At 40.2% G+C, this 18,829-nt stretch overlaps 1 protein-coding gene and 1 non-coding gene across 12 annotated transcripts in view; both read left to right on the top strand.

Annotated features, from left to right (window-relative positions):
- The window catches only part of SLO2 (slowpoke 2), a 388,893-nt gene that overhangs the window by 238,828 nt on the left and 131,236 nt on the right, over nucleotides 1-18,829 (top strand). For all 11 annotated transcript variants that reach the window (XM_083135590.1, XM_083135592.1, XM_083135594.1 and 8 more), the window contains one exon: nucleotides 6,086-6,185. In XM_083135590.1, the coding sequence (XP_082991716.1) occupies nucleotides 6,086-6,185 (100 nt within the window). The remainder of the gene's footprint in view (nucleotides 1-6,085; nucleotides 6,186-18,829) is intronic.
- On the top strand, nucleotides 5,146-5,216 carry TRNAS-GGA (transfer RNA serine (anticodon GGA)). Its single transcript has one exon. It is a non-coding gene; the product is annotated as a tRNA-Ser (tRNA).

Raw genomic sequence — 18,829 nt, 5'->3', positions numbered from 1 at the left:
TACATATAGTGAGATGCTCCATGCATAGCATTAAGAAAACCTCCTTTACTGTTAATGATTTAATCTCCTTTTTATGTCTCCGACACTCTGTAGTTGTCTCCAAGTACTAACACTAATTAGCTTCCCTGAGAAAGTCATTTCAAACAGCTCTGTTAGGCGAGAATAATTTTACTTGAAACGTTAAAAAAAATACTATATTTTTAAAGAATGCAAACTACACTTTCTCCTACTTGTTCTCTCGTCTCCCCGACGTAGTCAACCCAATTATGTAAATAAGCCATGTTCATTAAATCAGCCAAGGCGGTTGTCCGTTGTCATTGACAGAACCCCAGGGCTTCCTTAGTGTCTTCTATCACAAAGTGTTAATGATGCTCTTTATGATAAATCTCGTGGTCTATGGAAGTCAAAGTAGTGATCATGGACTCCCACGGGGAAAGTCCAGGTGGGAAAGAAAAGCTATTTGACTCCTCTTGGAATTAGTTCTTACTAATTCTTTTTTTATTTATATTCATTTCCCACGACCCCATTTTCTGTCTCTTAAAGATTTTAATCTTTCCTTCTGTGTCTTCGGGTCTAATTTATTCTATCTTACTCCCTCACTTTTTGATTATTTCTTTTACTACTTTTTCTCCAGCTTCCTCTCTCGTTTTCTCACTTACTCTTCTCGATTCTCTCCTATCCCACTTTCTCTTTCTTTAGCTTATTTTCTGGGGCCTCCCCCATGGCGCAATGGTAGCGTCATTGCCTTGTAATCAAGGGGTCCCGGGTTCGATACCCGGTGGAGGCACAAGTGGTTCGGATCCCACTTTAAACTGTAGGTCCAGTCCCGATTAGCCTTACTGTGCATAAAGTGGACTTAAAACACCAACTCAATCAATTTAGCTTATTTTCTTTCTCTCCTTCTGTCTTCCTTCCTCCCTCTCTCCCTCTCCCTCTCTCTCTCTCTCTCTCTCTCTGTTCCTCTGCTTACGTTCTCCCTTTCCTTCTCAACTTTCTTTTATTACATCCTCTCTCCTTCTCTAGCTTCTTTCATTGTTCATTGCTTTCTTTCTATCTCTTTCTCTAATATCCTTCTTTACTTTATCTCCTCTAGCTTCCTTCCATCCTCCCCCCCTCTCTCTCTCTCTCTCTCTCTCCCCACCTCTCTCCTTCTCTAGCTTCCTATTTCTCTCAAGATCTGCTTTCCATTACTCTTTCTCTCTCGTTCTTTTGTATCTCCTTCTTTCTCTCATCTTAAAACATTTTATTTACAATGATTTAAACATGTTAGCCGAACCCTGTGGCTGAGTGGTTAGCTCATCGCGCTACTACGACACCAAGGCTCCCGGGTTCGAATCCCGCTCGGGCTTGGTTGTTTGTGAATGTTCATTCATCAATTTCATCACTCATCCCCATCTTCTCAAATTAGCCAAGAGGCACAAAACTCGAAGTAATATAAATTAAATCAATCAATCAATCAATGATGTAAACATGTTGCACCGTTTTCGATATACAATGCATCCTACTGCAGAACACTTAACTTGATTGTAACCTCCCATCTCACTTCCTGCGAGTGCCCGTGTAGTGATGTAAGATAACTAAAATGCTTTTCTCTTGCGGAAGGTTACTTTTACGCACCTAACTTAAATGTACAGTCACCGGCAATAGAAATGGGATACCTTGATTCTGAAATAGTCACTTCCTTGCAAGGCGTTGTGTGTGTTGCCCAACTTTACAGAGGTTGCCACTGAAAATTTGCTATTAAAATCCTTTTATCGCCTTACAGTTAGGCAACACGCACAACTTCTTGCAGGGAAGCTAGTATTGCAGGATCTAGGTGTCCCAATTTTTATTGCCGGTGACTGTACGGTCCGCGGCAAATGTAATAATGGACAAATTGTTCATAGATATTTTCAGGGTGCTATTTAAAGGGAGGATGGTGGAAATTCTTCCTCTAGTTTATGCATCAGTTGACACTGCGGCAGACGCTGTCCTCGTTGAGGCTTGTCCTCGACGAATTGCATTACACAAGACAAACAATGATGGGCAATTACTGTTACATTTTACACCCGCTGTACAGTGGGATGCGTATATATTTTCATTCACTTAATTTTACTCATTGAGACGTTCCAAGAACTGAAACTTGACGCCAGTGAATCAGTTAAAAACCTCTGCATCAGCTTGGGATGCAAGAGACGAATGAATATAAAATGTGATAATTTATGGCGTAACATTTATGCAACCCATTGTACATCACCGCTCCTCACATCCAGATAGAAACAAATGTTCGTACATCTTCCTTCACTTTCTCAAAGCAATTGGTCATTACAGTGTCTGCCTCGGCCCACAGGTTGACAGACGTAGCACCTGCACAAGCCGTGCAAACGTTTCTCCTTTAAAAAATGAATTGCTGGGACATTTACGTGACGGGGCTCCCGTGACGTAACGAGAATTAGATCTGTCGTGTCAAGACGTAAAACTTCGCGCTGCCTCCCAAGAAACTGAGAGGCTTGTTTGCGCCGAGTGTCGGGCGCATCGTGCGATCACCGAACTACCAGGAATTATTTATCTCCTTGAGGCCGTGGAATCCATCCCTCCTCCCCTCCCATTATTTGCTAAAGCAGATGGAGCTTCGGTGAACGGTGAATTGCACACGCGTCGTCTAACCTTAATGCTCAAGGAAAAAAATGTTAAGTAGCTGGGGAAACGGAAGTAGGTCAGATAGCTTTAAATTCGGGGACTTTTTTCTCGTGGTGTTTTCTGATAATGTAGGCTTTGGGGTTAGAATTTTATGACCGACAAATCAAAAATGGCTACAAGAAATTTGGGGAAACTACATCATTTGGAGAAAATATGGGAATCGTGAAAATTGTAGCCATATTTCCAGACAAATTGTGTCATTGTCATGGGTAAGGCTTGTAGAGAAAGACAGGGGGTATCGAATATCACCTCCCACAGACACATACAGGTGAGATTGGGGCACATTTGAACACTGTACCACTCACCTCTTGAGCTATGTGGTTCATATTTTCTTACAAATTTCGAAAATAATTACTTTTTGGGTCGTTAGACACGTGTTCTCACCCTGAATAATTACAAGGTGGTGAATGGTCCCATCACACGCTGATAAGGTGTGTTACTATTACTTCTGTCAACTCCTCAGAATTTTTCGCTTTGCCGGGAAATTCACCAGTTCAAATTTTCCTCGTGTTCAAATGTCCCAGTTTATTCTATAAGATTGATTGATTGAAATTAATATTATGTATTCATGAAAACTGTAATGGTCGGATTGATTATTACTGGTTTGTGGTATTGTATTAATTAATTGCTGGCCAGCTACAAGGTGTAGAGTTAATTAATATGTTTCCATGTGTGTACTTTTATATGTTATTGCTTGTAAGAATATGTGCTTGTGCTTTTTACTGGATATTAGATTCCCCTGTTCTTAGCTTCCCAGTTGGGAGAGCCGAGCAGTCTTTCAAAAGACCGTTGCTGTGGAAAATTCTAATGCTACGGGGTAAACGTCCACGGACTCCAACCCCGTCTATAAAAAAGGCCAGTTTGGCTTAAGAACCACCTTCACAACGTCGAAGAACTTTCTTCAAAAGTTTAGTCCACTTACGGTGGCTAATCTGATGACTGAAATTAATGTAACATTTTGGCTAAGAGACCCTCTTCAAAAGTTTAGTCCACTTATGGTGGCTAAACTCACGATGGAAAATATATGTAGTAGCATTCGGTAAAGTCATCCCCTGTTTGAAATCGCAAAGTTTTCCAATTAGCAAAGATTTGCATCTGTAAGATATTGCCGAGTCGCATCATAATGCCTAGCAGGCTGAATAAGGATGCTGCGTAAGGAAACTCAAGACTAGTCGGAATATCAATTAAGTCGAGGGTAGGCCACAGAGATAGTTGGCTAACTCTGTGTTGATGAAAGTACCAATGGGTTAGGCTAAAGGTACGTCTTTGAATTACGAAAATGGATTGATTTTGTAAATGCACATATGGAAACACTATGTAAATATGTATATAATAGCAATGTATAATAAACCCATGTAATCCTACTACAAATGTTCTGATTTAACGATTTAACTCCCAAGATCTACAGTACTGTCTATCTGAAACCAGATATTTACTCACTTTCTGTACCTGTAACGAACTTAGGGACTAAAAAATATAAATGTTATGTGTAACTCCCCTTTCATAATTCCGGCGTTATTATAATCTCCTCGCTAGACGCCCAGGGAGAGGTGTGGAAGGAGAGATTTGAAAGGATTAAAGAAGGGAAGTAATACAGAGGGCCGGAATTAAACCAGGAAAGTGGGGGCAGCCATCACAAAACTAAGTTGTAAATCCCCCCAACCAGAAAAGTTTTAAAATAACAAGAAACCTTCAGTGGAGCTATCAGGCGAGAGTAAATTTGTTTAGGATTGAGTGTCTGCCACTTTGATCTAATTGCATTAGATTAAATATTTGAATGGTTAACATCCATGGCTAGGCCAGGACTAGAACCTTGGAGCTTTGTGGCAAGCTCGAAAGTCGACTCAATAACACCCTCTGGCTCCTAGCGGCCCTCGCAAGATTACAAAATATCTCCACGAGAGAATGGCGTTAATTGGACTCTTGCTATACAATAAAGATGGTATTTTCTACTTATGTTTACAAACCTTTGTTATTACTAATTTTACATGATCTCAAGTGTATGTAAAGAGTTGATATAAAAAAGCAAGACTAATTGGCTGGTACTTTTATCTGTGGATTAAATGACTTAATACTGCCGGGTCATTCCATGTCAAATCATCCAGAATTTTGTGAAAATGTCACCCACCATCCCCGATTTTGATGAAATTCGGTATGCTTATAGAACTTTTCATACTGATTACAAAAATGACAACTTTTTAAAAATTGGTCAAGGGGTTCAGAAATTACGAGCTTTTTAAGAACTCCCTGTACGCCACATGCAGCTCCACTTTGAATGACACGCATTAGGTTATAAACGATCGTATCTTCCCTCGGGTTTGCCGTAGAAACTTCAAGTTTGTTTTCTTTTGTTTAGAATAGTATAAGCTTTTCATTAAATTAGGCACACACAGAAGATGTACTATGTAGATTTTCAGCGAAAAATGCAGGCTCGACCAGGACTCGAAATGCAGGGGAAGCCAGGCCGGCTCGGTAGCTCAGTTGTAGAGCAATGGCTTGGATTGCCAGAGACCCGGGTTCGAGTCCTGGTCGAGCCTGCATTTTTCGCTGAAAATCTACATAGTATAAGCTTTCATTGAAATAACGTTTCAGATGAATGCATCAATAGACATGTATTTGTATATATAGTTTTATGTATTTTTTAGAAAAATAAATGACTAACTTCAAGAGCGAAGTGCTTCTCTTTGCCCCCGCCAGGTTACGCCTATGCTTACATTCACACATAGTGAACATAAATTTTGAATATTGTAGCTTGAAACATAGTGTACTTCAGGCTTTGTGCTAAATACATAAGCATTTTTAATAAGATTTACTTTTAATGTCATTTTATGCAAATGATTTTTTTATCACCCTGTCTCTGAACCGCCCATCCCAATTTTTCCATCAGGCATTAGCACACACCCTGAGTTACCTACATATAAAATTGTGGGGAAATTGAAAGGGGGCATTGCATGAAATTCGCTCTTGAAGTTAGTCATTTATTTTTCTAAAAAAATACATAAAACTATATATACAAATACATGTTTATTGATGCATTCATCTGAAACGTTATTTCAATGAAAGCTTATACTATTCTGAACTAAAGAAAACAAACTTGAAGTTTCTACGGCAAACCCGAGGGAAGATACGATCTTTTATAACCTAATGCGTGTCATTCAAAGTGGAGCTGCATGTGGCGTACAGGGAGTTCTTAAAAATCTCGTAACTTCTGAACCCCATGACCAATTTTTAAAAAGTTCTCATTTTTGTAATCAGCATCAAAAGTTCTATAAGAATACCGAATTTCATCAAAATCGGTGATGGTGTGTGACATGGCCTGGATGAATTGACGTGGAATGACCCTGCATATATTTGTCACAAAACCGAGAGCACATTATTTATAAATGTATTTTTTCCTGTTTTTCAGGTCTTCGAATTCGTATCGCCAATTTACTCTTTAAGCTTCTTACATGTATCCTGTATATATTTCGAGTTGTCACGGATCTGGATCCGATGTACGCCACGTGGTGAGTATTTATTGAATTAAAATATATACCCATTAACCTTGTATTTTTAATATAATTAGCAGCTACGCATGCACAATATACAGCGGATAGTTCGTATGAACCATAGCATGCTTTCATATAATTTGTTGTATTAAGTATATACAGTAGTTTAAAAGACTGTGGTACTCAGAACTGTAGATCTATATTCTAACAAAAGTAGTTATCTGTCTTTGTTGAGAAACAAAAAAGATAATTCAAGGGCTTAGTGAGAAAAAGGCTGATGTCACTTACAGTTGGATTTGAGGTTTTTGCGCGTACTCGACAGCTTGTGCTATCTAGCGTCAATTCTTCTAACTTCCAACCTTGTGGCATGTGCCTACGTCACTACAGGACCATTTACAAATGCCCGTCTATTACCTTTCATACAAAACATGTTGCCTTTAAAATGCTTTTCCTGTACAATTATGATTTTATGGCCTGGGGGCCACTTTCCACAGAGCTCCCCATTTAGATACTTCGATGAAAAAATATCAATGATTGCACATTGTGCTCTTCTCTTTTTTATATAATTTTCTGTTTCCACGTCCGTAATATCTACTAGCACAGTTAATCTGGTCTGTCAATATTGCTCAGTCTTGTCTGTATTATTTTTGTTAGTGGATTTACCCTTTGGTGTCATTCTTACTTCTTATTGAAACTTACAACTATATATTCCAAGGAGCGTATACTAATTGAATATACATACATTCGTAGCTCTATCTTGTCTTTACTTGATAAAAGTTAAAGTTATCTGTGAATGCATATTCTTTCTTATGTTTCAATTTGGACACTATAATAGCTCTGAAAGAGGAACAAATAAAAATTTGCAACCTTAAATTCTATACTATTTTTACTATTCTTGCTAAATCTACATATACGTACTCGGTTCTTATTTTTTGTTAAAGGTCTTAGATTAAAAACTCCCGACATCTGTTGGTGCTTCTTTTGCCATTAATGTAGACGTTGCGAGATAGTTGGGAAGGTTGAACCTTTGTCTGAGGAAAATAATCAAGTTATTGTCGAATATGCTGAACATTAATTTTTGAATCAATATTACCTGTGGGTCTCCTCAGGGTCTAGTACAAGGTGTAGGTAGCCTTGTGATGAAGAGGTCCCGGGTTCTTTCCCTGGTGGAGGCACACACGCGCGCATAGGCATTTATTTATTTTATTTGTTTTGGCTTACCCATATACTTCGACATAATCTCGCATCTTGTTTACTAATAAAGTATAAAAGAAAAACAAAAAGAATGAAAAATACCAAAAAACTATACAATTTATAAACGCACGCGCACATGCTCACCCTTTCACATACACAAACAGGCAGGACAATTTATATTACTCACACACGCGCACAAACACATCCATTCTCATCCTTATACACGCCCGCCTACAAGCAAATACACAACGTTACGCTTAACCATAGTCCAAAACGGTATAAATCACCTTAAATATTACACATAAGTTTTTTTATTCCTGTCCCTTACTTTCTTCTGTTTCATGCTCTGCACATGCTACTTAGTTTGGAAAGTCACATTTTTAATTGTCATTATTTAATAGATGTAATTTTAAGAATTTTTGAACGTCTAAATTGAGGAAGAGGCATGGAAATCAGGTGGAAACTTGTTCCAAAGGCCTGTTAAGGTAACAGTGAAAGAATTTGCATAAAAGTTGGCTTTGTGGAGAGGAATAGACTGCAGATACCTATCGCATGATCTGGTGTTGGAAAGATGTTTAAATCGGCTGCAGACATATTGTGGGTCGTTTAGAGGATTTTGTACAGCAACATTAATTTGTGAAAATAATGTTTGTCGTTAATTTAAGCTACTAGACTTTCGCATGATACATTATAAATAATATGGCTATTAAGTTTTGCTGCCTTAGACTATCTGAAGTTTACCTTCCACGTAGAAGCTTTCCATTATTAAGCTTCGAACCGATTTGAACGGGTAAGAAAAGTTGACATTCGATACGAAAGTAAACAAAGGGAATGAACGAAATAGCGCCATGCAAACCCTTTCGTATAGGTCACGGAAGGCCGTTTCTGCACTTCAATAGGAGAATTTTGTATAACAATTCTTTTTGTCTCCTAGTTTGTCGGGAGGGTCGTCCCTTTTTCCAAGTAAACTATTTATGTTTCGCGTGCGGGAGAAATAACAGGCATATGTTGGATGCGCTCTAAAGTATGGTGCCGGGTTCGTGTTGTCTCATCTCTTTTGTCATCTCCTGCGGGGTTCCATCGCATGACAAGGGCCCATTAGCAAATTGATTCCACGAGAGACCGGCCCTCGCAACGAGTTCTACACGAAATGTATTGTTATGTAGGTAGGAGATTCTTCTTGAATGGTATACCAATTAGGGAAGAGGGGGTGCTTATGAAAGTAAACTTACAACATCGAGGATTGCAAAATCACAGTTTAGTGGAGATGTTTTCTGGGGTGGTGTTTAGCGTCACCCGAAAGAGGATGTATGAAGCCCCCCCCAATATCTCTCTCTCTCTCTCTCTCTCTCTCTCTCTCTCTCTGTTTCATCATCCGTCATCATCGTCACGACCTTCATTGATAGCCTAGTAGCGTTGAGTGCGGGTTCATCATCGATGTCATAGAGTACGAAGGTAAGATTGCAACTCGAGACACGTCACTTACAAATGTGTATAATTCACCAATAAATCATTATGAAACAGGAATACACAACTTACAAAATGCAATGGATTGTACAGTCACGGACACCCATGGGTTCTATCGACTATTGAAAGCGAATGGTATCGTTGCAACCCTGAAATGTCCATCGATAGATAATATACATTAATCAAATCTGGCTCATAGAAATGGCATAGTTAAGGTCTGACGCACAGCATTAGTCCTTATACGACAGTTACTGTTCTGTCTGGGATACATTTGCAGTGTTGAAGTGGAGAACAAGAGGAATCGACCTCCCTCTTGATCAGTGGCGAACAATCCCTTCGAAAAATAATATAAGAGTTTGTTTTTAAGTTCACTTTATGCACAGAAGGGTTAATCGGAACTGGACCTACAGTTTAAAGTGGAATCCAAACCTGTATGTGCCTCCGCCGGGTATCAAATTCGAGGCCCCTTGATTACAAGGCGGCGTTACGACTATACCATCGGGGAGGCCTCCCTTCGAAAGAGTGATATAGGTAGCTACAAAACACCATCAACTCGTTATTTCAAGTATGTATGTGTACTGCATTGAAAATTGAAACACAATACATTGAAAAACTTCCGTTACTAGCTAAGGTCCTGTCCCAGGGCTGGCCCTGGAAACACAAATCGGGCCTCAAACCTCAGACATACCGGATTTCAGCCTCTGTATTAGAGGCTAGGGCCCGTTGACCAATGGGCGACGAGTCAGAGGTAGAGTAGGTAATTAACGTAACACAAATTGAATATTTAAGTTACTGAGTTTATTTAGCAAGCACTCCAATAGATTATCAAAAGGGAGAAGCTAAGGGCGCAAGGATTTGCACCATAAAGGGGCAGATACATATCTCCGGATCGCATGAACGCTGGGACTGTCGGCTAGGCGTTGTTCCGCTGGTTGACCTGAGGCGTCTCGCCTCTGGACGGGCGCCCGCTTCGGGCCCACAGCTTCTGGGCGGCCCCCGTACGGCACTGTCACGCTCTCTGTGACCCGATTGTGATCCTTGGCGTCCTCGTTGGCTTCTCCTAAGTCAGGTTGTAAACCCCATTTATAGTGCTCTCGGGAGTTGGGAAATGCTTAGGATAGGTTTTCTGGGTATGGCCTCTTTCCATTTTTCGATATCTACACTAATAACAGAGCTTTCATATGGTGGCAGACTTTTGAGTCATCCTGGACATTATGTAAATAATGTGTGTATGAACACACCACCACATTTCAAATATTCAACTTTGAATTTCAATCAATAGAATGTCGGATCTCAATATAAAAGTGCAGGTCAAGTTCGATCACATTGTTTGTTCAGTCACCAGCAATGAAGATGGGATATCTAGATCCTGAAATACTCACTTCCCTGAAAGGCGTTATGCACGAGTGGATTTTAATAGCGAATTTTCAGTGGTAACTTCTACCACTGCCGTAGAGTTAGGCAACACACACACCTTTCAAGGGAGCGATTATTTCCATTTTCATTGCCGGTGACTGGACATTTGGCAAAATCTTCTTATATTATTATATACATATAAATGGATGTATGTGTGTGTTTGTTTGTTTGTTCAGCATTGACTCTCGAATGCCTGGAGCGATTTCAATCAACTTTGGTACACGTATCACTTGCAATCTCGAAAGAAATGCTGTGGGGGTAAGATACAACTGGCACCCATAGGGGTCGGAAGGGGACCTAAAATAGCATTCTGTTGCGTATCATTTTCGTGTCACATCCTGCAAGTTATGCTTCCTGCAACACAGCACGGCTAAGTTGGTTGCCTACCCAGAAGGTGCGATATTGCTATCTTCGAGCAATTTCAACTTACAATCTGGAAAGAAATACTGTGGGGTTAAGACACCCCTGGCACCCCTAGGGGGGTGGGAAGGGGGTACATGTAAAAATAATCGAAAACGACCGATACTGGTGTGGAATCCATAGTTTTCGGGGTCACTAAGACGAATAGTGACACTCCCAATGCCGTTCAACTCCACGTTAATTTTACACTATAGTTGCAATTCACTATTTTCCTGTCTAATAGAAGATTGGGATAAATAAATACCTGGGCAATTCAATCAGCTAGTATATAAAAAAGGAGCGACGTGGGGGAGAGGAATGGGGGGAGAAGAAGAGAAAGGAAGGATGTAGAAAGAAGGAAAAGCGATAAAGGGGGGATGGAAAGAGGAGAAAAGTAGGCGGATTGACTGCCTTTTACATTACTACATCTGTGTGTAATGAATGTACGACTATGTAACATTCACCGTTGTTACTCGTACCGAGTCCAATTAGCTGCTTACGTGAGCATAGGCCCACATGGAGGTTCCATCCGAAGGACTCAATCAGAAGCGATGAGCCGTGTTATAATCGACGTGTTAATGGGCTCTGAAACTAGTTCACCGATTAAACATTACATGGGATGGATTTGGAAGACCTCACCTCACGTTGGTTATCCATAGGCAAGGTTTAACATGACAAACTAAAATCATAGGCCGGCCTGCATGGTGTAACAGGATAATGCACTGCTAATCCTGTGTAAGTTATGAATTGCGATAGTTGTATATAGTTCGTTTGACTGTTGTGAAAGTCACACTGAACCATATGGTTAAAGTATATATAACAGTCAAGAAATTTAGCTTTGGTATCTCAACAATTTCACGCTATCTTGAAACTTAATACACAATCAAAAACTTCAGGAGCAGCTCGTGGAACGTATACCTTATCAGAATATATTTAAATTGTATCACCCTGCACGTAAGTTCTATAATTTCAAATATGGAAATTTTATGCCAAAATGTCTTAACTCCATGGCGCAACAGGCCTCCGAGAGGCAAGACCTGCCTAGCTGCTTTTTCATTGGTTTACCCGTGGTCTGGGCATCGAGTCCCATCGCCGCTGTTTCCTGGCTTTCGAGATCGGAGCTCGCTACTTCTTTTCAAGTAGCTCCCCAATTGTCCTCACGATGCTGGATCAACACAGAAATTTCTGGTCCTCCCAATGGGAATCGCAACTGGGACCGCTCACGCCAAAGGCGAGGGCGTTCGCTGTCACTTATCCATATGGATCAACTTAATTTTGAACTCAAAAGAGGAAGGGCCAGAAAATATTAGCACTGTTGTTATTTACAGCCTACAACAACCAGACCTTCGAGAAATAAATTGACAACATTAGATCTTACTTATTTGTGCGGAAATCCGTGATCAACAATTTCAGGAAAAACATTACTAATAATTAGGGAGACAAATTTATGGTAAATAAAAACTGAGGAGAGCGATAAATAAAATGTTAGATCAGCGGTATATACCAGCGGTGGAAAAAAAATTGGCACACACTTTTTCATTATGAGAGGAAACAACATACAAAAGAGCTATAAATTGATAAACTACTTCATTTTTATATACTGCACACATACACAAGTACTTAGCTGTCCAACCAAAAAGAAAACAACAGAAAATCACTTCATTTCTAAATTGCATATCTCAAGTGATTTATTCATCACTACTGCACATACACAAACACATGTTGAAAATCACATGATGATAAACAAAATTCATTCATGACTGAACACAAATGACACCATTGTTTCCCTTGATGTGCGGGAACAGACTAATCTCATCACTGCTACAGCTAGCAAGTTCAATTAAACTGGAAGTTGAGTAGACATTCGGGGGAAGAAAGGAATGCAGCTTGACAGGGAGCGAAGTTTTCGAACTGAGGTTATGTGCATGGGAAATCCCAATTTACAGGGTCTTCTTGATGTGATCGAAGATAAAACGTTCTTCAACTGCAAGTGGTAGGAAACTTTAGGCAAACGTTTCGTTTACAAATCGACAGTTTGCGCGCACAACCTCGATTGCCGGCTTTTGCGTGTTTTCTACTTAATTTGATGATATTTCACTGTTATTTTGAGAAAAAGCGTTCATTTAGTGGAAAAGCACACATTTCGCATTACTTCGCGAATAAAACTCATGCATATTTCATCATTGGGGGTGTAGTTACGTGCAGAATGTTCAAAATTGCATCTTTTTTTTTTCACATTTCGCGAAATCGCGAAAATTCAATGTCCCTACTAATAATATTTCACAATGATATTTAACAAAAGGTGTCCAAGACTCCCCAGTTTAAATTACGTGACCTTGAATTGTAAATGTTACTTATCATCCCTTCAAGGGCGATCTTAGCCCTTCCCCCTTTCTTCTCCTTGACAAGATAATAAATTTATAGCCAAAATAAGTTCAGAAACCCTCCATTCCGCTTTATGTTTTGCAACGAACAAAAATCATCTTGAGAATTACTGCTGTTCATGAAAACAATGGCGTAAAGTTGAAGCCATTGTTAAGAATTTCCCTATTCTTATTGTTGGTTGATATTAATAGTAGAATAAACCCTTAAGAGGTAGTGTGTGGGTGAGAGAGAGTGTCGGGACACTCCACACAGAGCTCATTTACACAATTACTAAGTCCCTTGCATGAAAAATATATATTGGTGTGCAGTTTCAGGAAACTCCAGCTTCAAAATTGTTAATTGGATTTAAAAGGAAAGCGTGTTGTTCGTTAAATTCGACAAAGTTTGGTGTGTGGCTGGGGAAGGGGAGCAGATGTAGGAATTCTGACTAATGAAAACGTTGCGAATTGAAATATCAGTGGGTGGAAATCAAAAATTCTCCAAGTGGGGCAAGCAGTGGAACACACATGGTCGGGAAAGCAACGATTGAAGAGGAAATGAAAGCTCGTTTGTTTTTTTGTTTTTTTGTTTTTTTAAAATGAATGCATGCTGGTCCTATTCGTAAATTGTTACTTGGTAACATTATGCATTCACATGTACGACAAAGAATAACCTTTTTTAAACTTTTTGCAAGGCAACTTCGTTAGAAAAACACTCAGTCCAGAGGTAATTACATTAGTCTCGTGTAGGATTGGTGTGCTTCGAAAAATGAAACTACAGATACAAATACAAATCGTTTTATTTTAAACTCTTTGAAGATCAGTTACCAACAAATAGGCAGGTATTATTCGTAAATCGCATTATACATTGCAACGTTTTTCCCTATTTTTTCTCTAATTCAAATGTACCTACAGCTCGTCTGCGCTTGTCCAACGCAGAGAGGAAAATAGGTTCCGTGCACAATGGATAAGAGCGGATATAACATTACGAAACATGCGTAACAAAAACAGCGAGGCGATAGTAAAGAACGGAACGACGACAAAGTACTGCTCTGAAACTGTCAGCATAGTTTCTTGCAAGTTTCTACCTACTTCCCCTTTCGTCTTTGAACTCTCCCACTCGAGCTAGGCATGCCTTACGTGGTCGTATAGTACATTTAATAGTATAATCTGGCGTCAGTACATCTGAACCTCACATTCATATTCTTCGATGTGGCTAGTTCCGAGAAAGCGTAAGGCTTCAAATTACCCTATTTCCGTGGAGGCAATGAATGCCTGATTAGTCTTTAACTAACATACTGGCTCGGTAATCTGTGGAGCAAGGACGTGCATACCGGTAGAGATGGGAAGTAATCGAGTGGGCAGAGCAAAGCAGTAGCTGCAGCCGCGTTTTCCCCCCTCTATGCACTCACTTCTCCTCTCACGTGTTTAGTCGAGTCCTTTCGAGTTCCTACTTGCGCAGAGGACTTGTTCTCGTTCTCTTGCTCCAGAGATTCCCTGGACAGAGTATACTCTATATATTCAGTGAAGGCAGATTCACTCAATTCTCACCAATCTTTTCACAATCTGTTAACATTAATTTAGTTTCATCTTGATTGACTTGTTTAGTTTACTTCACTTTTCTGCCACTTTTGGCTAATCGCGAAGATGAGGATGAAAAGTGATAAAATGAGAGGGATGAGGGGACGATCACAAAGACATAGGGACATTCCCAAAGCAAGCGGTCCAAAAAAGAGCTTTATTTCATTACAATAACAACACAGACGGCACGAGATGCCTTTGGAAACCAGAATGTGCCAGAGTTAGAAACCGTTCTCTCGGATGGAGGGCGGGAAAAAGATACCACAAAGTCAGACACTTACATAGAGAAATCTGCCACAAATAATAGAAACTTGTTGTAAACTCGTGACGTCCTGTGCAGTGGTCAGTTTGCCAACTTGTAATTGTTTGATTGAGTTTAGCAGCATATGGCTATGAACTTCAACTTCTAATCTGATTTTATTCTCCAACTTAGGAGTTCGGAGGGCGTCACCGAGGGAAAATCAGGGTTCAGAAACTCCCTGAACCTTTCATCCACGCCTGACAAGAAGTAGTGAGTAAACTGGTGGGTCAAAAATGTGTCAAAACTAATAGGGCTAAGAAGTTGTGTTACGGTCTGAGAAAAATTCTCAAAATGTTATGAATTTGAAATTTTCCCATCCGAAATACTGGCGATAAATACTAGTGCCTCGAAAATATTTCTTTGTGAAATTAAAAAAGAACTTAAGGCATCAAGAGGAGTGCAATATACTCCCTACGACCGCTCACAAAACATACTTTTGTTTAAATGAATTTTGGCCGATGTACAGTCACCAACAATGAAAATGACAAACCTAGATCCTGAAACACCCGCTTTCCTTCAGTGCGTTTTGTGTTGCCTAACTCTAGGGCGCCATGCTAAGCTGGTATATATGATCTACGTGTCCCATTTTTATTTGCTGGTGACTACATATCTTAATCTCAGTCAGTTTTAACCAATTATTCTGGTGTTATAGAGCTCAAAGCTAGATGCAGTTCATTAAATGTAAGTTTATTTTTTGTTTCTTCGGAGCAAATTGTTAAATTTAATTTGCGATAGCTAGGTATTTCTCTAACAATATTTAGTTTTTAGCCAATGTTAAAGCCTCCTGCTCAGTTGTGTGTGTGGATCAAGGCTGCGCATAACGGTAGAGTGCGAGTGGGTGTTTTGCAAAGCAGTGCGCGCTGCTGCAAAAGTCTGGTAGCTGCAGCCACGTTTTTCTCATTCGTGGACTCACTTTCCCTATCGCGCGTTCATTGGTCGAGCCTCTCAAGTCACTACCCGCACAGAGGACTTGTTTTCGTTCGCTTGATATAATTATTCCCGGGACAGAGTATACTCTACATATCGTATAATACCACCACCACGGCGTCTAGACCGCTTAGACACCGTAGCTTCCATCACATCAAACACCGGACTCGGTGTTGTGAGTAACAGCAAGCTTGGTGTTGGGATCGTACCTGGGTGGCGTTAGCTCATAGCCACTCGCTTGTGCTTAATCTTCATCTGGAGAGGTACCTAGATAATTGTTATTCTGTGCAGGTCTTAAATGAATGGCGACACAGATATCTGGTTTTAGGATCTTTAAGACTGAATCGGCAAGGACATAATTAGTGAAAGGTACGAGGACGGGCTGAAAAGTAATGCCTGCTATTTTCTTGTGACTGTGTATGGACATTTTGGATTTTGAGCAACCATGCATTGTACTCTTCAGACTTTCCTGCTTCTCCATTGAAAGTTTCCAACTTCTTTCGCCAGGAGTTGCTGAACTAGAACAAGGGAAATGGCGGCATGTAACCATACTATGTCGGGGCACCTGAAACTGCGTGTGGTGACCAAGTTTCTAACTGCAGAAAATGTGTCCCCGAACTGACATTCATCAGTGTGTGAAGGCTTTCTATGGCAATAAATGTGTAACGTCAGTACTGTATGATGTTGGGCTGTTCATGCTCACAATGAAACTCCCTGCTGAGGAACTCTCAACGTGTGTGACAAAGAACTTCTTGAGAGTTGAGAGTTCCTCAGCAGGGGGTTTCATTGTGAGCATGAACAGCCCAACATCATACAGTACTGACGTTACACATTTATTGCCATAGAAAGCCTTCATTCTCTGATGAATGTTAATTGGGGGACAAATTTTCTGCAGTTAGAAACCACACCCAGTTTCAGGTGCACAGACATACATAGTATGGTTACATGCTGCCATTTTCCTCGCTCTAGTTCAGCAACCCCTGGTGATAGAAGTTGGAAACTTTCAATGGAGAAGGGAGAAAGTCTGGAGAGCACAATGCATGGTTGCTCAAAATCCAAAATGTCCATACACAGTCACAAGAAGATAGCAAGCATTACTTTTCAGCCCGCCCTCGCATTACCTGTCTCGTACTTGAAGAGATGATCACTAAGTCTCCAATGTCCAATCTCTCACACACCCACATAGTCTCTTTAACTGTCCCCTGCTCTCTGATCACCAAACTCCCAACTCCCTCTCGACGATACCTTTTCTTCCTTCAAACCCCGAACTTCTCTCCCCAAGTCCCGACCGTGGAATCCCTCTTACGCCAACAACCTTGTTCCCTTCTCTTCACTGTCGCCCCTCCTTTTCCCCTACTTCCTTTCTACAACTCCTGCTACTGGAAATACATACTGATGTACTCAAAACGCATTCTTTGAATATCCTGTCTTCTACAAAGATCAGGGTAGCTCAGGAATGTGAGGTAGACTACGATATTCAGTGGAAGCAGATTCACTCAATTCTCACCACTCTTTTCACAATCTGTTAACATTAATTTAGTTTCATTTTGATTGATTGATTTGCTTAGTTAATTTTACTTTGCTTTCTTGTCACTTTTGGCTAATCGCAAACATGAGAAAGAAAAGGGATGAAGGGAGAGGGATGAAGGGACAATCACAAACATATAGGGGCGACACAACAGAAGTTCCAAAAAGGATTATACTGGCTGTAAGTACAGACGTCAGTACCTCGGTAGTCTGCAAAATGCAGCCCAGTGTGCAGTGCGTGGAAGGGGGGTTGACATCAGGGTGTCTTCGAAAAGTCACCCCTTAGTTCCATCTTGTATGTATGAAAGCGCTGTAGGAATTTCCGCGTTCTTGCAACACGATTGTTATCACATATTTAATTATAATGATTATTAGCCAGTGGAAGTGTGTGTGGGGGGGATGTGATTACAGTAATTGCACTGGGAAACAAAATTTCTAAGGTTCTTATTTACACTCAGTGCAAAATGGCTTCTCTTTCATGAAAAAATCCGAATAAAATGACCATAAAAATGTTCTGACAAGTAAAGTTGCAAGGAGCAGACAGATAATTGTTGAAAATTAGTGGAAAGAAAACGGGTTAATTAACTAAGAAAAACACTGGCACAACAAAACCTGCCTGCTCGTTGCCGTGGCAACCCATTTTATTACGCATTATTGCTTGGCGACTTCTGTTAAGTTTAGTACGTTATGATACTCCCACATTCCACTGCGACCCATTTCTTAACAGTCAGCCTGCCTAGTAAAAGCCTTGGAAACTTTTCCGGCTTGTAAATGTTTACCTGTCCGCCTAACAGCTCGACTTAATCTCTGATAATGCATTAGGAACAAACGTGGGGTGGATTCGTCTGAGTTCATGTTTCTAGCACCTTTGTTTGCCTTCAAATGAATGTTCACTAACAAACTTACCTTCCTACGCCGTTGAAGTTAGTTTCTTGTCTTACCGCTAAGCGCAGAACTTTCCGCAAACAGTTCAGTAGCATGTTCACTGAACAATTTCTTCGGAAAACTTTCAACCAGCTATGTCCACACCATTTGCCCCTTTTCTGTGAATAAAAATATTACTGTTCCGAGAAGCTATTGCACTTCCAGAATGGTATTGTTGAAGATTCGTTTTTTTTTTGTTTTTTTAATGTTCATACATAGACTTATTTCACAAAAATTTTAGTTTTATATCCAACCTTTATTTCTCAACACGATGTAATCGTTAATCTCTGTACCGCGCACCAACCAAGTGTATTTTCCAAAGTTTTGTAGGTTTGAAGTCCGCCATCTTGAAACACTTTGGCCCATTGCACCCAAATGCAAAACCAGATCGATCATCCAAAATCTCTTTTTTCGAACGTCATCTTGAAAGGTTTCGTCCTGTTTTGCCGAAATACAATAGCGTTCCTGTATTTTAATCTACCTATCTGCAGTAAGAATATATAGCCCATATACAAGGTGGAACCGAACCGAACTCTACAGGTAAACTTTCACAAAGTGTTCAG

Source organism: Lepisma saccharinum, chromosome 14 (assembly GCF_977018435.1).
Source record: "Lepisma saccharinum chromosome 14, izLepSacc3.1, whole genome shotgun sequence".
Taxonomy (NCBI): Eukaryota; Metazoa; Arthropoda; class Insecta; order Zygentoma; family Lepismatidae; genus Lepisma; species Lepisma saccharinum.
The sequence above is the reverse complement of the archived record's forward strand: the minus strand, read 5'-3'. Positions and strand labels throughout refer to the sequence as shown.